The 27,877-nt window shown below is 32.1% G+C and overlaps 2 protein-coding genes across 7 annotated transcripts in view; one reads left to right on the forward strand and one right to left on the reverse strand.

The window, feature by feature from the left end:
* The window catches only part of LOC105194045 (clathrin light chain), a 40,774-nt gene extending 25,301 nt beyond the window's left edge, over positions 1–15,473 (reverse strand). Inside the window, exons 1-6 of one of the 5 annotated variants that reach the window (XM_039457669.1) lie at positions 15,319–15,473; positions 14,164–14,320; positions 11,115–11,231; positions 10,946–11,032; positions 10,587–10,698; positions 8,602–8,613 (exon numbers count right to left, since the gene is read on the reverse strand). In XM_039457669.1, the coding sequence (XP_039313603.1) occupies positions 8,602–8,613; positions 10,587–10,698; positions 10,946–11,032; positions 11,115–11,231; positions 14,164–14,317 (482 nt within the window). In that variant the 5' untranslated portion in view covers positions 14,318–14,320; positions 15,319–15,473. Of the gene's footprint in view, positions 1–8,601; positions 8,614–10,586; positions 10,699–10,945; positions 11,033–11,114; positions 11,232–14,163; positions 14,321–15,174 lie in introns of all 5 variants that reach the window. The other 4 variants (XM_039457668.1, XM_039457670.1, XM_039457671.1 and 1 more) reach the window with 4 other exon arrangements.
* Positions 15,474–17,801: 2,328 nt separating this feature from the next.
* LOC105194044 (piwi-like protein Siwi) overlaps positions 17,802–27,877 on the forward strand; it is a 96,428-nt gene continuing 86,352 nt past the window's right edge. Inside the window, exons 1-2 of one of the 2 annotated variants that reach the window (XM_011158757.3) lie at positions 17,802–18,016; positions 20,339–20,505. In XM_011158757.3, coding sequence (XP_011157059.2) covers positions 20,353–20,505 — 153 coding nt within the window. In that variant the 5' untranslated portion in view covers positions 17,802–18,016; positions 20,339–20,352. Of the gene's footprint in view, positions 18,017–20,338; positions 20,506–27,877 lie in introns of those variants that run through there. The other variant, XM_026140245.2, reaches the window with a different exon arrangement.

Genomic DNA, 27,877 nt, shown 5'->3' on the forward strand with positions numbered 1-27,877 from the left:
TAAGTCAATTTTCAATAACTTTCCAAAATGATAAAGAACTTGGGCTCAATTTGATTTGCTCTATCAACACACAAGAGATACGGCAGTCATTACAGGATACCCTATATAATTAAGCTTCAAAATGAGCTTAGAGAGCTTACTATCTTAATTTTTGTGAAAGATACGAGGTGTGTTCAAAAAGTATCGCGAATTTTGAATTTTCGCGGGTTACGTATATTCGAATTTCGATCTTTTTGTGGCGTTATGTTGGTACTCATGTCTCTCACTTATGCCGACAAGCTCGGCCATTTTGAATGTTCACTTAATTGTTGACAGCTGCTTTGCTTGCACGTGTTTTGGATCGTCTTCGATTTTTACCTATTCAAAAGAATGGATCAAAGAACCTGTATCAAATTTTGTGTGAAAAACGAAATTAAGTGCGCGGATGCATTCCGAATGTTGACTGTGGCATACGGAGAAGCTACCTTGGACCGAAGCAACGTTTATCGGTGGTACAAAATGTTCTCAGAAGGCCGAGAAGATGTGAACGACGAAGAGCGTGCCGGACGCCCGAGCACTTCAACAACAGACGAAAAAATTAATGAAGTGGAGAAAATGGTATTGGCCAATCGTCGAATCACCGTTAGAGAAGTTGCTGAGGACCTAAACATATCGATTGGCTCGTGCCATTCGATTTTTATCAATGATTTGGGCATGAGACGGGTCGCCGCGAAATTCGTACCAAAATTGCTCAATTGCGACCAAAAACAGCATCGAATGAACATTGCTAATGAGATGTTGGACTCTGTCCGCGACGACCCAAATTTGCTCCAGAGGGTCATAACTGGTGACGAATCGTGAGTTTATGGTTATGACGTGGAAACCAAAGCTCAATCATCTCAATGGAAGCTGCCGCACGAACCAAGACCGAAAAAAGCGCGCCAAGTTCGGTCGAATGTGAAAGTTTTGCTGACAGTTTTCTTCGATTGCAGGGGCGTGGTGCATCATGAGTTCTTGCCACAGGGTAGAACGGTCAATAAGGAATATTACCTGCAAGTTATGCGCAATTTGCGCGAAGCAATCCGCCAGAAACGCCCGGATTTGTGGAAGAACAAAAATTGGCTTTTGCACCACGATAACGCCCCTGCTCACACATCGTTGCTTGTGCGCGACTTTTTGGCCAAAAACAACACACTAATGATGTCGCAGTCACCGTATTCCCCAGATCTGGCCCCCTGTGACTTTTTCTTGTTCCCTAAACTGAAGAGGCCCATGAAAGGACGACGTTACGCTACGCTTGACGAGATAAAGACGGCATCGAAGGAGGAGCTGAACAAGATAAAAAAAAATGATTTTTTGAAGTGCTTCGAAGATTGGAAAAACCGTTGGCACAAGTGTATAATATCTCATGGGGATTACTTTGAAGGGGACAAAATAGATATTCATGAATAAATAAATAATTTTTGAAAAAACACAAAATTCGCGATATTTTTTGAACACACCTCGTATATACATTTTTCACTTTTACCCCACTTTATCCATATTTGATGAAGTATTCAAATCAAAAAGTTAAACTCACAAGGATATTGATTTTTTTGTAAAGAGGCCTAGTCTTTGGGTGTTTACGATAACCCAAGTTGAGTTGGTTTCCACTAGGGCCGAAAAATACTAGACATGACTCTCTCTAGTACCTTTATGATTCATGACAACTCAACGCTGTATCGTATTGCTTGATTTAAGTTAAACCTCGTGGACTCGCTTAACCGGTGGACTGAGTAGAATAGTCGAAATATGAAACAATACGATTATAAGGCACAAATTAATTTTAGAAACATCATGTATGCAAAATTAAATAAATGTTTTGAATATATTTCCAATTTAAAAGAAACTCCATATGGAAACATGCTCATTAATTCTCGTAGAAACGCTAGATTTTTAGATTCTTGTATTTCAATTAAATGTTTAATGGGATTATGCTTTGCAAAAAACCAAATTCTTTGTTATAATATATTTGCACTTACAAATTAAGTCAAGATCATTTAGAACTTATGTTTAGTATTATAAGACAGCAATTTAGATGCAATAATAACCCTAGTTTAAAGCAATTTCAAAGAGCAATAAAAAAAATTTGCTTTATATGGAATTGAAAGAAGATTCATCTGGAAACTGTATTTCGTTATCAAATATAAATATATTATATTTTACTTTTTGATTAAATTTAATTACGACGATAAATAAAACCGCCAATAATGGAAAATAGACATTAGTAACTGATGCATCAAATTGTGATAACAAAAACTTAGAAATATATGATATTGCTTTGTATTGTAATAAAAATAACTCGCAGCTAATTACGAAAGGTTCCTGCAGCATTATATCATACATATCAGACATTGCAGTACGTTTTATAACAAAAAAAAATTGTGAACAATGTATCGACGTTTTGACAGAACTCCAGCTAAATTCTTACGACCATGATTTGATTTCCATAAAAAATAAAGGAGGCTTATTATTTTCTTCAAAAGATGCAACATTTATGTGTGAGGTTTATAAGAAACTTATACAAATAACTATTATAAAATTTCTACATAGTACATCGGCTGAGCACGAGGTCTAACTTAACTCAGGCAATACGATATACTGTATCGGATACAGCGTTGAGTTGTCATAAATCATAAAGGTACTAGAGAGAGTTACGCCCAACATTTTTCGGCCCTAGTGGAACCCAACTCAACTTGGATTATCGTAAACACCCTTTATCTTTAAAATAAGCTTAAAAAAAAGTTATTATCTTTATTTTTGTGGAAGACATACAGTTTTAAAAAATTGATACATATATGTCATTGTATGTCCCACTAAACATGGAAATAATTAAAGAAAACTTATACGGCCAAGAAATTTAAAAAAATGTAGAAATGTATGTATGTATGTGTGTACTATATATATATATATATATATATATATATATATATATATGGAGTTTTGCGTACTCATTGTATTAATTTTAGTTAGTTCGTTTATAAGAGGTTGGTAGACCTAGTACATTTATGTTATGCGAGTTCCGATCTGACTAGATTTATACCCTATGTTCATGTCTCATGGCGCGCTGTTCTTCCCGCGTACCCTCTCTTCTGCTGTAAGCCGCCAGACGACACACACCTTCGCCCGTTTGTAATAAAGCTATCTTATTTTCATACGCATCTATCGGAGATTCTCTCATTATAACCCAACAAAGTGGTAGCAGAGCGTGGTTCGTGCAATCAGAAGCTGCTGAGAGCAAAAGCCGAAAAATAAGAAAATTCAGCGACCGAGGTAAGAAGCGGCCACGTGGAAAGAAAGAAAATGGATAAGATACCTATGAGTAATATCCCACAACTCACGGCGACAAATTATTACGTATGGGCCATGAAAGTAGAAGCCGTGTTAGGCCTAAAAAAGGTTAGATACGTTCTCACGACCGATCGACCTGTAAACGACAAAGACCGCGAGAGATGGGACAGCGATAACGACGTCGTGTCCATCATAAAGCTAACCTTGTCCGACGACCAGGCAATGCAGTTCGCGGATGAATTCCACGCAAGGCAACTATGGCTGAAAATAAAGGAAACCTACGTTGGACGCCTCGAAGACTCGAAAATCGACGCCACAGTCAAGTTACGTAGCATCACAATGAAAGACAAGGAAACAGCAGCAGACTACGTGGCACGTGCACAAGGCCTAGCATCAAAGTGCAAAGGACTGAACGTCAACATCACAGATCGCGAGCTCGTGTACTACGTCGTGAGAGGATTAAATGGCAAATTCAGTCGAATAAGGAACACACTTAAGACGCAACAAGACAAGAGACTCAACGACGTACTAGAAGACTTACGAGAGGAAGAAAGAGAGATAAATACTCAAAAGAAGAGCAACGATGCGGCTTACGCAACGAGAGAAGAAAAGCGTTACGGTAAAAGTGCCACGTATGCAAAAAACCAGGACACGTGGCGAAGGTGTGCTGGCACCGAAGATCCAACGATGATGGCGACAAGAAAGATCGACCAGACAAAAAGCGCACGAATTAGCGCAGTGACACTCGATCTCAAGGCCGTTCGCAACAGAGTCGTCAGGAGGGACGCAATGATAAGAGTGAGAAAGCTAACAAAGCCACCGACGACTACGCGTTCGAGGCATGCGACGAAGAGTGTGCGAGCGATGGCGACAGTTACATAATAAGTTGGATTCTAGATAGCGGTTGTAACAGCCATATGATAAAAAAAAATTTGTAATTGATGATTTTAATCACATAAATGGTAATGTTCTATTGGCCGGTAAAGGAAATGTAACGAAATCAGAAGGAATAGGCTCAATCAATAGTAGATTCGAAATTGATGATAAATATGGCACCAATGTATGTCTGAAAGATACTCTGTACGTACCGGAATTAAGAAATAATTTGCTTTCCGTAAGAAAATGAGATGAAATAGGCTATAAAATAACGTTCGGTAATGAGTTAGCATTAATTTACGATAGCGATAGAAAAATTGTAGGTAAAGGAATTAAAGACGGATCAAAGTATATTATAAAAGGCAAAACTACAAATGACGTGTGTTTCATGGGCACAAAGAATACAGGGAACATGAGTAACAAAATGCTATGGCGCAAGCGATTGACACTTAAGTTCTAAATATACTAACAGACTAGTTAAAGAATCACTCGTTGAAAATGCGCATAATATTCCAAAAAATGAAGTCGAATGCGAGTCATGTAGTATGTCAAAATTAATACAAAAGCCACATAATATTAAAGTTACAAAGAAACCATTAGAGTTAATATATCTTGATTTATGCGGACTTATGCCAACGAATTCAATTAAAGGTTCTCGATATATGTTAGTGATAGTAGACGATTATTCGGGCATGTATTTTGTATACTTCCTTAAACATAAAAGTGAGGCATTCGATCATTTTATGGAATTCCAGAAAAAATTTGAAAATAGACTAGAAACTAAAATTAAAAGTATTAGGACCGATAATGGTCGAGAATTTATCAATGAGAATTTTCGCAAGTACTTAAATGAATCAAGGATTAGTCATCAAAAAACAGTACCATTTAATCCACAGAGCAACGGAAAAATGGAAAGAGCGAATCGCGTTTTGTTAGACAGAGCACGCACCATACTAAACGATAATAAATTGCCTTCTGAATTTTGGGCAGAAGCAGTGGCAACAGCGTGTCACGTATCGAATATAACTCCTAGAAAAGGGAAGGATAATACTCCGTTTGAATCATTTTTTGGCCATAAGCCATCATTAGAACACTTGAAAGTATTTGGTTGCGTTGCATTTTTTTATGTGCCTAAACAGCATCGTGATAAGTTAGAACTAAGAGGTAAAATTGGAATAATGGTAGGATACGCTAAAAGTCGTACGGGATATCACATCTACGATATTAAAAATCAAAAGATAGTCGAAGAACGAACAGCCAAGTTTCATGAAAATACTATGGGTTATACGCTACTTAAAACTAAAGAATCATTTGATGAACAATTTAAGAATTTTGATGTTGAGTCATTATTTAAAGAAACAAATGAAGAATTAGTTGAGGACATAGATGAAATACATGAGCATGATGTAGATGCGAGATCCGACTACGATTCAGATATAATAGATGACGTAGATGAGCTACCTCAAAGTATAGACGTAAACGAAAAACGAAGGGAAAAGCCAGAAGGGACAACGAAAGCGGTAATGCAATCTCGATTATCTGAGCAACAACGCAATCGTAAGGCAAAACTATTGAAATATGGTGTCCGTAGATCTAAGCGAATCGCTGATAAAAGTAATGACAAGGTACCTAGAAACGATAGTAATATTTTTGAGACTAACAAAACAAGTACTGAAATAGTTCCTAGTAACTTTAAAGATGCAAAGGAAAGTAGAGAGTGGATAAATTGGTATAAAGCCATGAAAGATGAAATAGAGTCATTGAATTATCATAATGTATGGGAAGTTATTGACAAAGTACCAGGGGTAAAAGTTATAAAAAGTAAATGGGTCTATTCTATTAAAAATAATCCTGAAAACAAAACTAAAAAATATAAGGCGCGATTAGTGGCAGCAGGATTTAATCAAATAAAATATAAAGATTATGAAGAGTCATATTCCCCCGTAGTAACAATTGAGACATGGAGATTGCTGTTGAGCGTTGCAGCTAAACGAGATATGCGTGTGAGATTCTATGATGTAAAGACAGCGTACCTGTACGGATCCATTGACGAAACTGTATATATGACGGCACCCCCAGGATTCAAAAAAACAATTGGTCTTGATAAAATATGTAGATTGCAAAAAAAGTATATATGGATTGCCACAATCTGGGCGCAATTGGTTTAAACGACTCCGTAAAGAATTGTTAAATTTAGGCCTTAAACAATTAGCCAGCAATAATTGTATTTTCATACATAACAGAGGTAATACATATATTCCTATGCGTGAGCGTCTATGTCGATCTATCTATTATTGATAACAACACAAAGGCAGGTGACATGCTCGTAGAAAATATACGTAAAGTATTTAAACTTAACGAAACCACAAATAAAGGTATATTTTTAGGCATGGAAATTAAAGAGACCGAAAAAGAAATAACGATAACTCATGAGGGGTATATTAAAACATTGCTAGAAAAATACGGTATATTACATTGTAAACCAGTAAGTACGCCAATAGTACCAGGACAGGATAAAGAGCCCGATTCACCTGATGATATTGTTGAGCCAAAAGGCTACCAAGAGATAATAAGAGAATTACTTTATTTAAGTAACAGATCTAGGCCAGACATTACATTCGCGACAAATTACTTATCACAATTCAATGTACGGCCAGAGAAGCGTCACTATGTAATGGCCAAAAGAATTTCACGTTACTTATCAGGCATTTTGAATTATAAGCTCCGTTATAGTCGAAAACAAGGCAGATTGAACACGAGTAGTGATGCAAGTGGAGAAATGGGATCTAAAATGAATGGGACTAAAATGAAATCTTTTTCGGGTGGCGTCCTCCAATTAGAAAAATCGCTTATAATGTGGAACTGTCGTAAACAGAAATGTGTAGCGGATTCTACGTGTGAGGCAGAATTGTTTGCAATTAACGATGTAATTAAAAATGTAAAATGACTAATAGGATTATTATCGGAGCTCGGCTTCGAAACACTTTATAAACTACCTGTGTGTATAGCAAGCAATAATCAATCGGCGATAGACGTACTCAAAGACGCGAAGTCATCACGTAGATAACGCCATGTTTTACTAAAGTCACAATACATTAAAGATGAGATTGCCGAGGGGCGTGTTTATGTATCTTAATGTATGTTAATACTGATTTTATGAAAGCGGATTTTTTGACCAAAGCTGTAACCAAAGAAAAACTTGTGTGGAGTTGTAAAGAACTGAATCTATATTAATTGTTCCAAAAAAAAATGATAAAGTTTGTGTGTTTATATATGTCGGTTATTTTATAAAATTATACAATTCCACGCAGGTGGGGAAATGTGGAGTTTTGCGTACTCATTGTATTAATTTTAGTTAGTTCGTTTATAAGAGGTTGGTAGACCTAGTACATTTATGTTATGCAAGTTTCGATCTGACTAGATTTATACCCTATGTTCATGTCTCATGGCGCGCTGTTCTTCCCGCGTACCCTCTCTTCTGCTGTAAGCCGCCAGATGACACACACCTTCGCCCGTTTGTAATAAAGCTATCTTATTTTCATCTATCAGAGATTCTCTCATTATAACCCAACAATATATATGTGTGTGTGTGTATATATATATATATATATATATATATATATATATATATACATATATATATATACAGGGTGATTCAGAACGACCCATGTGTCCCTGTAAAGACGTTTTCTTGAATAAATTCTGAGACGATTTTTCCTGTACGAAAATTTTGTCCAACGCTTACTTTTTGAATAATAAGAGGATAAAGTTAGCGAATCACGGGCCGTGTACACATGATAGACAAAGGCGGCGGAACTCACCGTTCGACACGGGTAAGCGCCCGCGTAACATTAAAAAAAAATGAAGGTGTCCTTTACGTGACCTTCAAGCAACTATTCAAGGTCAAATTAATAACACCATCTTATGTCCCTCTCAAAATCATACAATTTTTTCTGAAACATTTTTGTCTACTAGTTTTGTTTTCGAGATATTTGGCTGAATCATTTAAAATGAGACACCCTGTACACACACACACACACACACACACACACACGCGCGCGCGCGCGCGCGCGCGCGCACACATACACATTATAAACTTGCACTCTCAAATTTAATCAAGTTTCTTATATTATGCAAAAAGACTGAAAAACCTCCTCAAGTCAATCAGTTTATGCTTATTAAAAAATGAAAATAATTTTGAGAATAGTGTCATTAATGTATTTAGTATAATTTTGAAGTAGCTTATTAAGAAGCAATATCGCGACAATTGTGAGAGATAGAGAGAAAGAGAGAAAGAGAATACCAAAACTGCGCTTTTATATTCTTGATTTCGGGCAACCATAATCTCAGTTTGCAAAGCAAATTGTGTTACAATGCAATGCATGTTTTCGTGCAGATAAAGAAAATTTAACTTACTTGGCTGATTCCCTAAGAAGCGAAATAGAAACAACACAATTACATACATATTAAAAACTTCAAAAATCAATACATAGCATAATATTGGACTAATTATTCATACCAATTATATTTGTACTTCAAATAACGTAATGATAACTTAATCCAATATTTATTATACAGGGTAATTCAGGTCGCTCGCAACACCCGATACATACGTATTCCTCATGAAAAATTGGTCGAAAGTATTAATAGCAAACTGTTGAGGGGTCAATAATTTTTAAATGGTGTGCATTTGAAAATATCCAACTACAAGGCATGATGTTGGCCGTCAAGGGCGGCGCAACCAAGCCGTCGGCCGAGCGCTTTGACGGGTACCTTTAAACGGCACGGTGTCAATTTCAAGTATTGTAAAGGTTCCGTGAAATTTTTATTAACATCTTAAGTTCAGTTTAATTGTGACAAGAAGTAATGTCAATTGCAAATTTGTTAAAACATTTTCGAGTAAATAATGTGTTTTTAAAATACATTTTATGTGTAAACAAATAAATTAATAAATAAAATCAATATTAATTAAGTTTTCTGATCAAATAATATAAAAAGATTCAGTCGAAAAACATTTCTAAAACTTTTTTGTCAAGTTGAAACATTATTATTTATTTATTTTTATTATTTATTTATTTAATTTTGAAATAAGTAAATTGTGAGCGCGCTTTGATGCACCGATTTTCTTGGGTGCATCAATTATTAAAAATTTGACTACCGCCGTTTTTGAGTATGAACCATGTATCGTACATATTATTCGAGCCAAACAACTTGCATTTTTGTCACTTCCCTACGAGGAAGCCCTCTACTTCATTACTGGCGGCCATTAATGCTTCATCTCCAGCGCGGTTTTGTACATCTATTAAGAATTTTGCAAGTTGAAAATGGCTCAAAGCAAGAGCAGAAATGTTTTTTATTAAATTTATATGAAATTTTATATGTGATTACTCAATTATTTGAGATTTTCTTACGCGTACTGTTTACCGCGCCCGTCTTTGCTGTTTATTCACTGTTTTGTTTTTATTTATTTAATTATTGATTTTTATTATTTATTTTGTACTATTTATTAAAAATTTTTTAATGTAATTTGCAGGAACAATACATATAGCTTATTATTTGCTTACCTCAATTTCTTCACTATATTCCTCACATCTTTCTCTCTCAATAGAGTCTCATATTGCAATTTAGATTTTCGTTCATTTTTTTCCTAAATATGAAATATTTATGTATATTAATGCAGATTTCAAATGTTAATTTTTTCTGATATTATTTTTGATAGAACTTTTGACGAAAAAGTTTTAGAAATGTTTGTCGACTAAAGCTTTTAATATTAATTGATTAGATAACTTAATTGATATTGATTTTATTTATTAATTTGTTCACACATAAAATGTATTTTAAAAACACACATTTTTTACTCATATAAATGTTTTAACGAATTTGCAATTGACATTACTTCTTGTCACGATTAAATTGATCTCAAGATGTTAATAAAGATTTTACGGAACCTTTACAATACTTGAAGTTTGGCACTGTGCCGTTTAACGGCGTCCGCTCGGCCAGCGGCTTGGTTGCGCCACCCTTGACGACACGAACATCACATCCTGTAGTTGAATATTTTCAAATGCTCACCATTTAAAAACTATTGACCCCTCAACATTTTGCCATTACCATTTTCGACTCAATTTTTCATAAGAAATACGTACGTGCCGGGTGTTGCGAGCGACCTGAATCATCCTGTATATCTCTCAACAATATTTTGTGTTTTTATTTCATTACTTAAATCCATCTTTTTAAATAAAAATTTTTATTATTATTAAGTATAAGCCATATTAAATATAATTTAATAGACGGGCACAAAAGATTTTAATTAACAATTATTATTATTCCGTTCTAACTCATCAATTTTTTTTATGATAGATATATAAATAGATATATAAAAAGAAAAAGGATTAGTTTACCTGTTGGTAGTCTTCGTCTTATTAATAGCTTCTGCGTGATGCTTGTACCATTCTTCCAACTCTTTCTTCGCAGCTTCTCTCCACTCTTCTCTCTTTTTTTCTTCCTCTGCATCTAAAAAATTTACACGTTCTTTTATTATTGTATTAATAATAATTTTTTGTAAAAATTTTATTATAATTCCATTAAATTCTCAAATGTCATCAATTTTTCATTAAATGCAGAAAATAATCTTTTCAACAAAATAGAATTAAAATTTCGTTACGTGTATATTTATTAAAATTTATCAAATATGAAATATCAAATTTATCAAAACTTCATCAAAATTTTATTAAAAATTTCCAATTATGATTTTTGTTACCTTTTTCTTCAAGACGCGCTTTTTGTTCTTCCCTCCATTTTTTAATTTTTTCAGGTTCCTCCTTAACTGGTGGAGGAGGCATTGGTTCTGTATGCATAAAAATATATATGAATTCATAAGAATGAACTCTTTTCAAGCTGAGATTTTGAAATAATTTTATTTCAAGCACCTGATGTCGTCAATGCTTGTGTCTCTACAGATTGTCCGATGGTATCTACAATTTCAAAACCTTCAGCGTCGCCTCCTGGACCGACTTTCAGATTTCCAAATTTTCCAGACAGCTCATCTACGAAATATACTTATTAGTCTACATCTACGTTTATAATATGTGCGCGCGCGCGCGCGCGCGCGTGTGTGTGTGTGTGTAACACAAATAAACAAATGTGATTAATTTTTATAAACATTTTCTTACTTATTATTTATAAAAGATGTTTAAATTTAAATGTGAAAATTTTGAGAGCATTAAACTATTTTGGAATCAATAAGCTAATAAAAAGTTCTTGCTAAAAAATTTAGCTCGTTTCTGTTTCATTTTCAGAGAATATCACAAATTTTTATTTTTTTCATTCAGAAGAGAGTGGGATATATTGAACTGTGTTATAAATAGGACCTTGTTAACTTATACAAATATGATTAAGTAGATTTGCGTGCCATTTTTAATATAAAGTTCTTATAAGACACTGAATATGTGACAACAATTTGACAGTTCTTTGTCGTAACATTCATAGAATAGATGTGAATGAATATTTTCAGTCATCATGCAAAAATTTTTTAAAAATAAAAAATTCTTATAAAAATAGAAAATCCTTGTATTGTGTAAAAGGTGTACAAATTTTAAAAAGTAATTAATTTAATATAATTAAGGAGCGTAGAATTTAATTTAAAAAATATTAATCATTTTGTAATCATTTTTGCGATACTTATGAAATAACATTAAAACATTATTGTTTAAGCTTATTTTGTCGTAATATTTATTTAAAGATCGTTATAAATAAATAAATATATATATATACACACTAGGCAACAAAATTATTGCAACACTTATTTATACCAAAATTTTGCACAACTTTAAATAATCATAACTTTGTTAAAAATTATTGTACTTAAAAAACTTTTTTATTTTAAAGCTCAAAGTCTCTACTTTAAGGTGCATTTGGTCAAATTTGAATGTCTGCTTTTTTTCTTCTGCTGTTTCTTTAAAAGTAAGGACGTGTTTTGCTTCTAAACATTTGCCTAGTTTGACGTATTCCACGGAATACGATGAATTTTTTTCGCAAATGTCACGATAACCATCATGAAATTTAAAGTTTTTCCTGCAAATTGAAAAAGAAATGAGGTTCGTACAATTTTTTTTCGAGAAGTTAGGATGTATCAAAGTTATGTATGCATTTTTGTTAGTTACCGCCAGCATTACCCGGATTTTGATTTGTCTCATTGATGATGAGGCGATCTTCTCTCGCTGACGTTATTTGTCTTCGACCTTGTCCTCTTTTTCGACGAAATCCACCTGTTTCTTGATAACGAGCACAAACTCGAGAGATAGAGAATCGATGAACACCTATTCTCCTTGCAACATAACTTTGATCCAATCCTTCTAAAAGAGCAATGATTTGCGCACATTGAATTTCGTTCAAACTAAGCATTGTTACGACTTTATCGTTTGCTTCTTGAGTGATAGTAAAAAATAAGTTTACACTTATATAATTTGGATGTTTTTATGGAAATTTTTATAGGAATCAATGTAAATCGCTACATTTCACAGCGTTTATCTGAATCATGCAAAACTGTAAACACCAAAACTCTATATAAGCGTAAACTTATTCTTTACTGTATCATTTAAGAAGCAAACGATAAAGTCATAACAATGCCTAGTTTGAACGAAATTCAATGTGCGCAAATCATTGCTCTTTTGGAAGAATTATATCAAAGTTATATTGCAAGAAAAATAAGTGTTCATCGATCCTCTATCTTTCAAGTTTGGGCTCGTTATCAAGAAACAGGCAGATTTCGTCGAAGAAGAGGACAGGGTTAAAGACAAATAACGTCAACTAGAGAAGATCGCCTCATGAATGAGACAAATCAAAATCCGAGTAATGCTAGCAGTAATTGACAAAAAAGCATACATAATTTGGATACATCCTAATTTCTCGAAAAAAAAATTGTAAAAACCTGATTTTTTTTCAATTTGCAGGAAAAACTACAAATTTTACGATGGCTATCGTGACACTTGCAAAAAAAATTCATCGTATTCCATGGAATACGTCAAACTAGGCAAATGTTTAGAAGCAAAACACGTCCTTACCTTTAAAGAAACAGTGGAAGGAGGAAAGCAAAAAATCAAGATTGATCAAATGCACCTTAAAGTAGAGACTTTAGGCTTTAAAGTGCAAAAAATTTTTTAAGTACGATAATTTTTAACGAAATTATGATTATTTGAAATTGTGCAAAATTTTGGTATAAATGAGTGTTGCGATAATTTTGTTGCCGTGTGTGTGTGTGTGTGTGTGTGTGTGTGTGTGTGTGTGTGTGTGTGTGCGCGTGCATGCGTGCGTGTGTGTACACAGGATATCCCAGAAAGCTTGGATCTCCTTTTAAGAGTGGATTCTTTGGAACATTCTAAGAAAAAAATCCTAATACAAAAATGTCAAGGATATAATTTTTATACCCTTGTGTATACATATAAATATATGTATATAATTTATATAATTTATATAATTGTATATAATTTATGTATATAATTGATATACATAATAAATGTATGTAATTTATATGTGTACACACATATATATATATATATATATATATATATATATATATATATATACACATATATTTATATGTATCCAAAGAAGTTTCAGTAAATATTACTAATTTCAAGCAAATGATAAGATTATCAAGAAAATTTTTATTGCAAAAAGAACTGTTACTTAAAAGAAGAAAATTGATTAATCACTTTTCTTAGCACAAGATATTTTTCTTTGTGTGCAAAAGATCGATATTTTAAACAATACCTTAGAAAATAGCAACATAAATAAACATTAATAAGTAAGTGAAGAAATAAAAGCTTTATTTTTGGGACTCTAAAACAAAACCAAAACAAACAATCACAAAAGAAGTTTTTCTTAATTTATTCTCTACAAATTTCCCAAGTTTTGTCTGTAAATTTGTGACACATTGTGTATATTGAATTCTATTTTTCAATGGAATGAGATAGAAACCTTCAGTTTGGCCTGCTGCTGCAGCAGCCAGAGTTACAGCCATTGGAGTGATATCATCTTCTAAACCCGCTAGTTGATCCTGCTCCCTCGCCAGGAACTCTGCAGCTGGATCTACATCAGGTTCGTTGACAAAATTGTCACCAAAGGCATCCATTGTCTAAAAAAATATTGTTTAATGTTATACACGTTACTCATTAAAGATAAAATAAGTCTAAACTGGCTTGTCCAAAACCTGGCTCATGAACCAAAGCATTTTCATCTCTCCGTCGCTTCAATAAAGTAAGACAAACAACAAATAAAAGGATAGACTCTAAGAACTAGTTTCACAATCTCCAATTAATTTAATTAACTAATTTTAACTGAAATTAAGCAATTGCATTGTTAAATAAAATTAAAGAGAAATTATGAGACACTTAATCAGTTAATCAAGTTAATTGGAGGTTATAAAACTGGTCCTAAAGCTTCAAATCAAAACAGAACTGATAGCATCTATTCTTTTTTGTTTAATGTCTCGCTTTATCAAGGCAACTGAGAAGAAGCACTTTGACTTCCAAAGGTTTCAAATAGGCCTACTCTAAACCATTATTCATATCAAGAATTGTTTCAATCAACTTGTATTAATTTTATAATTAAGTTGAACATTGTTTAAAATTAAGTGGAATCACTTTAATATTGTAAAAATTTTTAAAAATATTTTGCCATCAAAATAACAATAATGTTAGTTTGTTATTTAAATAATTGAACTTATCAATTAAAGTTAATCATTATTTTGGTATCAAATTAAAAATGTCATTTTGATAGCAAAATTGCAACAAATAATCAGCTTACTACCAAAAAGATTAAGTTAATCGTCGATTTAAATTAATCGGAGTTGGTCAAAATTGCTTTAAGTTCAGACAATTTGAAGTAACAGTATCGAGACCAATATAAAAATACATATATACAAAGATATATTTTATACAGCAAAAAATCAGTCAGTGACATTTGACATTTAAGGTTAACAAAACTTACGCGATAATCTAAACAAAATCTACCGTTGAATTATCTGAAAAACTTTTTTTTACTTGCGATTATTTAATTGGACAGCGTAAATGTACAATTCTTGTTCAAAAGAAACTATAGAATATAAAATTTTTTGTTAACCAAGGGAAACACCTCCAATTTGATCCAGCTCTTCCAACCTGCTCTTCACTCTTCTACTTTGTTCTCGGTAGGGCTGCGTTCAGAAACGTTTAGTGTTTTCGACTGCAGGGCAGGGATGTTCACCCACGGAATTTGATTCTGTCCATGGAGAAATTTTCCAAACTAAGAAGTCGCTATCTTTCTATATACTTACAGTTTATGATTAATGTAACGACCAATAAGCTCTAGTCGTTACATTAATCATAGACCTAGTTTACACCGAACACTTGAAACGCATACTTATGCTCAATGCACACAGCACGCGTCAACGCGTTACCCGTGGCGAGGTAGCCAATCATTTTTTCGCTTTTATGGAAAGAAATAAGAAAGCAAAAGAATGACTGACTATCCGCCACGCGTAAAGCTGCGAATTCATGCAGCGATAAATCGCTGGCGACTTGGAAGAAGTGGGAGAAAAGTAACGCCAGCGTCAAGTATCTATCGCTTTTCTCCCAGTACACCCAAGGACTTTGATTCTGTCCATAGGGAAATTTTCCAAACTGAGAAATCGCTATCTTTCTACATACTTACAGTTCATGATTAACGTAACGACCAATAAGCTCTAGTCATTTCATTAATCATAAACTGCGAGTATGTAGAAAGTGGTGACTTCTCAGTTTGGAAAATTTCCCCATGGACAGAATCAAAGTCCTTGGGTGTACATAAATAAAACAAAAGCAAAATTGTATTATATTTTTTTAAGTATTTAAGTAACTTTTTAAGTAAAAGTTAATTTCTTCCTCGTTTCCACGAATTCCGTTACATGCTGTATCAACATGAAAACAAAGAAAAAATTTAACTTTTGAGAAGGAATGTAAGGTGATTGCTGCGAAAGGTGGCGCATGCGCAGAGAACGCTTAGAAAAAGAGAGGTGGCCCCTCGCATCATGCTATTTCTATCACGTTTTCCGCTTACGGACGTTATATGGCAGTGCCCATTCCAGTTAAGCCCGTACCAGACTACGCATTGAAGATTGAGATTGAAGATTAAAGATTGAAATTTGACCAATTAAAACAAGGAAACTTTAATTCCTTTTATTTTGATTGGCCAAAGCTCAATCTTTAATCTTCAATCTTCAATTTTCAATACGTAGTCTGATACGAGCTTTAGAGTATAGTTCAATGGCTGGGGGGGCTATTACCACTAAACTCAATACATACAGGAAAGAGCCGTCCTATAGAAATCGTGTGTAAAAGGCCGGTCAGAGAGAGAGAGGTTTCCATTATGTTGGCTGTTTCTTTTCTTCTTAAGCTCTTGAAACCCGCCATTTTTGATGGTACAATCATATCTAAAAGTTAGTCAAACCTCCTAAAGCCCCTCTGAATCGTTCTCTGAACTCATCAGTCAGCATACTTTTGACGATGTACCGCTAAAAAAGAGGCCTATGATAGAAAGAGACAACTAACATAACGTAACCCTCTCTCTCTCTGACCCCTTTTTTCCGGCCATGGCTCTTTCCTGTATGTATTCAGTTCAGTGGCTATTACGAGGCTTGTTTTCTATTCCTGGGCTGCGTTCAGAATGAACGTCTAGGTGCACCCAGGCATTAGGTTTGTTGCACATAAAATGCATAATAACATAAGCACAACATAAGACAGATGGACCAATGAGCATCAAGCATAAAGTCACTATATTGATTTACATAAGATTCCTATTGGTCCAGAGGCCTTATGCTATGCTTATGCTCTGTTATGCATTTCATGTGCGAGGTCCTTTATTCTATCCTTGTTTTAACATTTTGTAAACAACAAAGAAAAAATAACATTTGGGCGCACCCGGACGTTCATTCTGAACGCACCCCTGCACTAGACTACACTGGAACGTTCCTTCTTGCTTTCATTAATTTTCAAACATATATATCTGTTTCATTTTAAATGCACACTAATTCAGGGAGTTCAGGAACAGAAAACAAACGGACGATTTCTGAAACGAGGTGAAAATTACAAAAGTGAACAAATTCATTAGTTGTTGACCAATGAAGTTATAAATATTCTAGTAAATTTGCTCACTTGGTAATTTTCACCTTGTTTTAAGAACCGTAATAGTCCCCCAGAACTAATGCAGCTAAAAAGAACAAACTTATTAATACGCATATCAAGTGTACGATGTAAACAGGGCCAGTGAGCGATCGCGCATATGGATGCACCCATTTCAACATCCTGTGTATAGGAGCCATAAATTTTACGTAATTGTATCCAAACGCTCCTATTGGTCGCTTGAGATATTGCTTCAACATACAATATCGCCAAATAATCGCACTTTGCCGTCCACCTCGCAACTTTATTTCGTTGCATGCTATATTCGACAAGTCAAAGTTCATCGCCGTAATATCGTCTTGCTTTATATCTCGAGAAAAATTAATCAAAATTAATCCTCCACATGTTCAAATCCACACTTTTGAAAGTCACGTGTTGCGTAGCACCTCCTTAGCTGTCCGTCACGTGACTACTGGTACCAATCAGAGCGATATCACATCACTGCGAAGCCTGTGCTACCTGTAAAGCGCGCTCTTCTAGGCTCTCGGGTCGGATGATATTCAGCCTTCTGCATTTGGTTCGGCAGCATTCAGCAGTTTGGTAACTCGTCGAGAGCGGTGGTATTGTTTGGATTGTTGGATTTAGTGTGGCGAATAGAAGAATTTTGATCGACGAAGGAACCAGTTTATCGGCAGGTAATTAATCTGCTTTATTTTGCCGGTCTGTGTACACGCACGTATATCGCATGAATAAGACCAGATTATCTTGTAAATTGTATAAAAATATAATGTATCGCTCATAATAAGTAATCTAATGTCTTTCGAGCGTCGAAGAAGTCGTGTAGATTTATTTCGCTCGGTTGCAGTAGCTGATTTTTCCTAGTGAAGCGGCGAGCATAATATGGTAACCGCGTTATAAAGTTGGACACCAGCAATTTCTATATAAATAATAAGTAATTTTATTCTATCGAAACGAAGACTCTTGTATCGTATGAAGGAAATGGTGAAAAGTATACGTACGTAATGCCCACTGCTATCAATGTGGATTAACTTTGATCCTTGTTTAATTTATCGTATCAAGTCCTTAAAAAAGATGAGAAGTAAACTAAACGAGATCGGAATTAAGCTGTATCAGCAGAAGTAAGCATAGGAAAGGCACAGCATAATCGATGTGATAACGAGGGAATGTGAATTATTTTGAGAAGTCTCGATAATCTTGAGCGAAGTATTAAAGTGGCCATTAACCTTTTCTCTGAATATTTTTGATGCGTAGATACGTTCGTAGGCTCTGTTGTAGTCAGATTTTTTTTTTTCGCAGAGTGAAAAATTTTGCGATTTGCATGAAACTAAAGACGATATGTCGGAGAAACATGCCGAATTTTTTTTTTAAGTTTTTTTTTGTCGAAAATAACTCTTTGCCCATTATTCCGTTATGGGCGATCCGACAATGGAATTCTATTGTCCCGATCGACGGAGGGAAAAAAAGGACAAGAGAGAAGTATCGGAAATTTCTAGGAAAAATAAAACACCACCGCTGGGATATATAGGAACCTACAGGAGTGATTGCCATTTATGATGTTACATAGCAACAAAGCCTGGTACCTGATACTCTGTAGAGTCTCAATAGGTCAATTCTCTTAACTTCTATATCCATTTTCACTAATGTAGACTAACTTTGATCTCAGTTCAACTTTTCTAATTTTTTGAATTAGAAAAGGGTAGAATAAATTAAACTGATCAAATTTGTTCTACATTAGTGAAAATTAACATTAACTGCAGACATTCAAGGGAAAAGGAAATGAGCAATAATTTGATATAAACATAAAATTCTTCGTTTTCTTTATTTAATGCTTTATTACATGCTTATAAGCAATATTATTTAATATTAAATTTATTATTTCTGAAATATTTAATATTAATGATAAAAGTAGTTGTGTCTTTCTGACATACGAATGTTATATGATGAAGTAAATAATATAGATTTAATTTTTCAAAATTTAATTTTGTTTATTTTAACGATATTATGGGAAATTCTTTTTTAGTTAGCCAATGTCTAATATTGTCTTAATGAGTAAATTTTTACAGCAATAGATAAATTTAGTTTTATACAATGTAAGTTGTTTTTTATCAAACATGCATTTTTTAAATTAAAATTAAAATTAGATCTGTTTTCAATATTTAATATACATATAAGATGGTCACACACACACACACACACACATATATATAAAACATGTAAAGTATACAACAGTTATAATTGAGAAGAGGCCGATAACATAAATCTGTTTTTGCTTTTTTATTATTTTATATTTGAAGCAAGGGTTTTTTTCAGTATAATCAAACCAATTCCAAACTTTGAAAATTGCTCAGTATCTCATTTTGATATACTGTGCAAGACTATTTTGTAATGCACAAACTCTGGGTAGTCAAAGTGATTTGAAAATGTATAGAAACAAAGCCTTAAACTTTGTAGATTTGTTCTTTATTTTTTTCTAAGACAATATAGTCATCGTACTAGATATTCAACAACGTTTGGAAGTAACATATTTGTAACGTTGTTTTTGTTATTTGTTTTTGCTATTGATTGTTACATTTTTACTTTTTTCTGTCTAATGATATTGTCATATTTTTACAGCCATAACAAATTTAGTTATTTTATCATTACTTTCTATTATTCTGATTGCTGATCTATTAGATGGATTGCATTCTAATTGTGTAATTGGATATAAATATTTCAATATAATACTTTATATCTTACTTTGTACTTGGGCTGCATTCCATTAGTTGTCAATATTGAATAATTTACATTACATGTATAAGAAAAATATTAAAATAATAAGACTTTATAATAATAAATTGCAAATTAATATTTTTTTTTAAGATCTAATCTTGGATTTAACTTAATTTTTATGTATTGAAATTCAAAATATTTCCTATTTAAAATTAAGTTCTTACTACATAGTTATTTTCTCAATTGTCACCGTCGAAATTTCTTATTAATTTTTTGCATTGTTTCAGTCACTTAGGTGAAAATGTCGCAAAGAGGAGGAAAAGGAAGAGGAAATCGTGGACGGGCGATACAGAAACAGCAGACTTCTGTGTCTCAGGATCCTCAACTTCCCCATGCTCAAGCATCGACGAGCAGTGGGGCCGTCCGCAGACCGGGACAAACTACTGTACAATCGGTAATATATATGTTATCGTGAAATATTAATGTAATAATAATGTGAGAATTAAATTAAAAAATTGTAATATGAAATGGATTGAAGAGGTTTTGTTTTTTTAATTATAAATGTTCAAATATTTATGATAAAAGTGCCTAAAGCACACAATTTAGACAATATGATTAAAAAACAAAATCTCCATTGAAATTTTATTAATCTTGACTTTATAGTTTTGAATATTTAACAGAGTATTTATTAAAATTGAGAAAACTGGGATAATACCTAGAATTTTTAGGAAATTTTTTTTTCTTGAAAATCATGGATTTTTACGATATTTTATTAGTATTACAAATATATTATTGGACCGATAGTGTAACAACACAATAATAGTAAGAAAGCCTTCATCGGTCGTAGTTAGGTCTTAGTGTTTTTATTTTTATTTATGTGATTTTAAATACTTCTCCGAACTCAACCAGATTCATTCTTACTATTATTGTATTTTATTAGTACTTAGAGGAAAATTTTTGGAATTTTACATTTAAATTCTATCTCTCTGAATAAATTATTTTTTTAACTGTTTTAATACATTTTTGTATATTTTCGTGTGTGACAAGTTTTTTTTTTAAATCAGTGAATTAAAGATGTGAGATTACATTTAAAAATTTTTAAATTACTGTTTAATTATTTTTTGAATTTTATACTTTCATTAAGCTATAATAGAATTTGTGTATCATATATTGTAATAGGTCATCACGTGTCATTTACATTATTTCTTATATTTAACGGTTAATTTTTAACCCATTAAAACTCGTGTCCAACTCAATAGACAGTCAAAAAATAATAATTAGAAATAGGACCGGAGCATGGAAAAACATTATTAACATAAAAAACATCTTTTGAAGTCAATTTTGCAACTAGTTGTTATGAACAAATGGTTAGAAATTGATTGTAGAGGAAAACTGATTGCGCCAGTCGATTCTATAGGAAAAATTAAAGAAACATTACGATTTCTTAAAACATTTATATTTTACAAAAAAAGAATGAACTATAATAATTAAAATTTATTCCTGCCTATGGCCAGACCAACGAAGATAGTTGAAAAATAACAATTGAAAATAGGACTAAAAAATTTTATCTTATTGGAATAAAAGCACATTACAAAAATTAATTTTGCAACTAATCGTTATATTTTTGTTTGTCATTTTACATTGTTCAAATAATGAACTTTTATTCATTAGTGTAAAATCATGAATTGCCGATTTTTTTAAAATGGCGATTTTTTGATGCTTTGAAGCTTTTTGGAATGATTCATATGAAACTATTTTTTTTATTAGCTCAGAGGGTCAACTATAAAAAATACCACTAGTTTTTTGTTTTAAATTAAAATTAAAAAATTTGAGTTTTTTTATACTCATTTTTTGCAAATTTTTGCAACATTTTTTAAAAATTGTAATTGAAAATAAAATATTTTTGATTCTGGTTTCATTTAATGTTTTTATCAGAGTCCGAGGTATCAATTTCATTATGAGCTAAAAAATGTGCTTTTTATTCAGAGATATAGCTTGTTAAAGTTGCAGGATTCCACAAACTCATAGGTGGGGAGGAAAGTAAGCAAAAATATATGGAGAGCTAGAGTCTAGAGTTTAAGGATATAGGGTTAGAAAGGCTAAGGATTAATTGCCTCTAGGCTTTAAGTATTGGGTTTAAAAATCAAATTGTTTAATATCTAATCTTATGTTTAATATGAATCTTAAATCAAATTCCTAAAAAATTGGGAATTTCTAGGAAATTCCAGAGATGCTAGCAAGTCCCCTTTTTTCACTTTTTGTCCCTTTTTTATAAGTGATTATTTTTACTTTTTTTTTTTGTAAGTGGTTACTTTTGGTTTTTTTTTCCAAATTTGATTTTCTTTATCATTTATAAGCTAAAATCTCGATAATATTCAACAGCATTACAAAGCAGCTGTTAAACATCTATTGTCAAAATCTATTTAAAAATTTAAAATAGCTAAACATTTTTGGTTTCTTTAACCTCATAAGTTAAAGAAACCTGAAATTGGTTCTAGTATCGTAAAAATCAATCAAGTCCTTCCACTAGGGATTTCTGAAGTTTATCTCTTAGATGAATGGCTTATTCATCAGTTTGATGATGTGCCAGCCTTTGCTGAACACGAGTGAATAGATCATTATTGGGAAAAAAATTTTTAGTACAAAGCGTATTCTTAAAATAAGGACCGTTTGATCATTTAAAAAAATAAGCTTGTGAGAAAAGGTTTTTATTAACAGTATTAGTTTACTAGATTCCTCCCTTTTATTTTTCTACATAATCGCTATTCAGTTGCATTTTTTCCAATGCAAGAAAAGGAAAAAAAATTTGTCCAGCATAATCCTTTATGACAACGCGCATCCTCACACTGCTGCTTTAAACAAAAAGATTCAAGATTTTTGTTGGGAACTTTTTAACCTTTTTGTGATAGTTTATAACAATAGTTCCGCCGAAATAACATTAAAAATGATAATTTGAAAATATGAGGTGCCAACTTTGCGTGGCACCTCAAGTTTCGAAAAAATTGATTTTGACTATGGAATTCTATAGTTCTCGAAGAGTTCTATAGTTCCCAATAGGTTACATTAACAGTTCCGATCTATATATAGGGTGTCCCAGTATAAGTGGCCACCCCCCTTTATTTCGTAAACTAGCAGAGATAGACCTAATAAATATAATATCAAATTAAATGGTTTGAACTAAATTTTATTGTGAGCACAGTACTTAAAGAAATTATTTATGTTAAAGAACGAAGAGACATGCACAACTTTTACATGATATTGAATAATTTTATATGATAAAAGTTGTAGCGTTTTTTTTTATGAATACAATGATGTATGATTTATCAAAATTATTTTACAAATTATAGAAGTTATGTCGGTTTAAAGTTTTGCGGGCAACTAATACCATTTCAGTTTTGCCTCTGCGGTGTGGCTAATTTCCGACTCCCGTTTTGGCGATTGACGTGTAACATGTTGATATCTGATTATAATATTTGGTGTAATAATTTTATAAACTTGTAGATTTTCGTATTCTTATTACTTACATTTTACGTATATCAAATATTATAATCAGATGTCAACATGTTACACGTCAATCGCCAAAACGGGAATCGGAAGTTAGCCACACCGCAAGAGCTAAACTGAAATGATATTAATCCGCGAAACTTTAAACCGACTTAACTTCTATAATTTGTAAAATAATTTTGATAAATCATACATCATTGTATTTATTAAAAAAAATGCTACAACTTTTATCATATAAAAATATTTATTTTACCATGGAAAAGTTGTGCATGTCTCTTCGTTCTTTAATATAGATAATTTCTTTAAGTAACCACTATACTCACAATAAAGTTTAGTTTAAACCATTTAATTTGATATTATATTTATTGGGTCTATCTCTGTTAGTTTACAAGATAAAGGAGGGTAGCCACTTATACTGGGACACTGTATGTATATATTTAAACAATTTTTAAACCAGCACGCTAGCACCGCAATACAAGAGCAAAGATCTATCACGTTGAGAGTTCTGGACGAGTTATTGGCATTTTTCGATAATTTCGCAATAGTTCTAAAGCTTTCTATAGGTTTCATCAAAAGTTCTTGCCTCTATTTTTTAATAATTTTAAATTCGCGAGCTGGCACTGCACTACAAGAGTGGAGTATCATCTTGTTGAGAGTTCTGGACAAGTTCTTGGCATTTTTTGGTACTTTCGCAATAGTTCTAGTTTTCTATAGGTTTTGTCAAAAGTTCTCGCCTCTAACCATTTTTTTAATCATTTTTAAACCAATGCGTTGGTACTGCAGTACAAGAGTAAAGTACTCATTGGTATGAATATGACGACTTAAACAAACGAACAAAAATAAAATACGATAAATCACAACCAAGATGTGAATCCCACATGTCATATTATATGCCGAATCTACAATGAGTTGGTAGTCTGAAATGGCAAATAACCAATGGGGGAATATCATTGAATAATTCCATTGGCTATTCTGCCACTTTTGTATACGAAAATTATTTGCATGTTTTCAAGAATAGAGCCCCTGTAGTCAGTAGTTTTATCGTAGTTTTAAGCCACGATCGGCGAGTTGGAATAGTAATCGATGAGTTGGATTGGTGAATTGGTAAAGTTGGCCAACAGCCAACTTCTAAGACTTGCGACTGCAGATTTCTTTAAGACTGGCCAATCAAACACTTACGTTTAAAAGCCGTGGCGACGCGTGAAACTCACAAGTCGTAGCATGTATGTGATTAACCTACACGTGTGATTATTGTGAGATCATTAACGCAATCTCTATTATTAATCTTGACGATTTAGAAATCATTAAAATTGTACAGTCAAATCCTTGCCTGTACGCTAAAGATTTAAAATTGTACAAAAATGTAGATAAAAAATGTTGGGATCGATCGACTCGCTTTACGACTAGCGACTCATTGTGGATGCGAAAAATTGAAAAGTCACCGACTTAGATTAAAACTTAAGACTTCAGACTTACGATTGCTTTAGACTACCGACTTATTGTAGATTCGGCTATATAATTAAATATTAAAAAACCGTAAATTTTTCCAATGTTTTTATTTTATTATTTATACAATTCTATTCCTCATTCTCATGTATATAAATTTTAAATGCTATTTGAAGCTGAACTATATTTTATTTTTAATTTAATAAAAACTCACAAATTTAATTTTTGTTTGCATTTAATAGTTTATAAGAATATAACGTATTACAGATTTTATTACGTAACACTTTTATGTCAGTTTAGGCATGTATAAAAACATTTTTATTTACACAAACAACACGCGTGCGAATACACGTACACAAAACGTGCACACGCGTACGCGGGCGCACAGAACAGAAAGGGTTTGGAGTCATTAATACTACAAAAGTAACGAATGTTAAGAAATCGTCCAGAACTCGATAAGATGGTACTTTACTCTTGTAGTGCGGTGCCAACTCGCAGGTTTAAAAATTATTATAAGATGGTTAGAGGTGAGAACTCTTAACGAAATATATAGAAAGCTTTAGAACTATTGCGGAATTATCGAAAAATGCCAATAACTCTTCCAGAACTCAACATGATGGTACTTTACTCTTGTAATGCGGTGCCTGCGTGATGGTTTAAAAATTGTTTAAATACATATATAGGTCGGAACTGTTAACGTAATTTATTGTGAACTTTAGAACTTTTTGAGAACTCTAGAATTCCATAGTTGAAATCAATTTTTTGGAACTTGCGGTGCCACGCGAAGTTGGCGCCTTATATTATCAAATTATCATTTTTAATGTTATTTTGGCGGAACTTTGTTATAACTTATCAGGAACTCTAGAATTATTGAGGGTGCAAATAGAACTCATATAAAATCTTGCGGTGCCGAAAAATAAGATGCTAACTTTATAGAGACTATAGAATTTGAATAATAGCATGCTAAAAAAATTGCATTTGATCGATAAAACGAGACTTCAATTTTAGTATTTTCTTAAGTAGACAGAGACTGTAAAAGAAAATTTGCTTAAGATATATTCTCATTAGTTTATGAAAAATGTTTTGCAGAATCAGTAAAACATTGGCCCATGTGCGTTGCAAAGAATGAGGACTGTATTTTGAAAGAGTAATACATATTTATTTAATTTAGTATCCCTTTCCATTAATGTGTATTAACTTTATTCTTACTTCAACTCTTTCTAATTCTTAGAACTAGAAAAAGATAAAAAGTTAAATCTAGATTAAAGTTACATTGGTTGAAAAAGATATTAATGTATTTGTAATAAATTTGTGTTTTATATAACAATTTCCAATACTTTTTGAGCAAGAGCATACAGAGAAAAAAAAACATTTTTTCTTTGAGAATATTTATTTTTTGAGAAAATTTATTTTTTAGATGTTAAATATTGAAGTAAGATTATATAACTTAACACACATAATTTGCTTATATAAAGAATTTTGTATAATTTTATCAAAAAAATATATTTTATTATTTTGTAACAATTTTTATGAGTTGGGAGGAAAAGGATCGGATAGAAAATAGTAATATTTTTGAACCAAGAATTTAAATTTTTTATTACTGTTATCAAAATATTTTTGTGCTCTTTAGATGACGATTATAATAGTGAACTAAAAATGTTAAAATTAAGATTATGAAAATTTTTAAAGATTAAATTTTATGAGCAAAATTATGTTTTGTATAAACAAGAATATCATTTTTTCTTATATATAATAAAATAATGTTTACTAAATTATATTAATTTTAATTTGATCGTAACATTTTTTGTGTTTATAGATGTTTGGCAACAGGTGGAAGAAAGTGTTATTTTAAATAAAAATTTGCATTTTTTTTGTACAGCTGATTTGAGGGCAAAATTTGGATTTACGAACAAGATTTTTAATCGGCAAAAAATAAATTAAAAAATTTTAAATTTTGGTAATTTTTAGCTGGTATTACGCAGCCAAAACATCTAAAAAATTCTCTTATCATGCATAGCATTTCATCAAAATCAAAATTTAAGAAATAGTTTTAGGTGATAAAACAAGAAAAAAAGGATATAATAAAATTACGATCAAGATATTTTATTTTGTAATTACAAATATTTAAATATTCATGTGCTTCATGCAGGGTTAGCAAAATTCCACATTTTTTTTTATAAAGTCCATGCCAGTGGCAAAAACTCGGCATTTTCCAGGAAAAAATGGTATTTTCCGGGAAAAAATTGGCAAAAATAATGAATATAATTTAATACAATTAAATATAATTTAATATAATTTTTTTTATTTTAAAAATAATTTTCCCGAAGATTTCGTTAATTTTGTCATGCATTTACATAATTGTCCAACAAGTTCAGCGTCAATGGAGAGAGTATTCTCCAATCTAAGTTTTATCTAAAACAAAATTCGTAATAGATTAGGAATTGACGTAACAAATAAATTAGTTTTTTCTTATAAAATGTTAAATGGCGAACGCAAAGACGTTAATGATTGGTAAACATTGGTAAACATAAAATTTTACTAATTATTTCTACTATTACTATTATTACTATTAATTACTACTATTATTTACTATTACATATAATACTATTTTTCATTTAATTACATATATTAATTTAGAAAGATTTTATTGGTTTATATAAAATTCATTAGTATATATAAGATTATATATATAAGATTCATTATAAGATTACAGCAAAAATATTTCTTTTGCATATAAATATATTTTATTTAATAGTCACTTTGTAGTTCTTGCCAGTTTATTCCAATTTGCCAGTTTATGGGATAAAGTCCGGGACGGTAAAATCCGGAATTTACCATGGTTTTTTCCACTGGACTTTTCCTGCCAACTCTGGCTT

This window comes from Solenopsis invicta, chromosome 14, assembly GCF_016802725.1.
Source record: "Solenopsis invicta isolate M01_SB chromosome 14, UNIL_Sinv_3.0, whole genome shotgun sequence".
Taxonomy (NCBI): domain Eukaryota; kingdom Metazoa; phylum Arthropoda; class Insecta; order Hymenoptera; family Formicidae; genus Solenopsis; species Solenopsis invicta.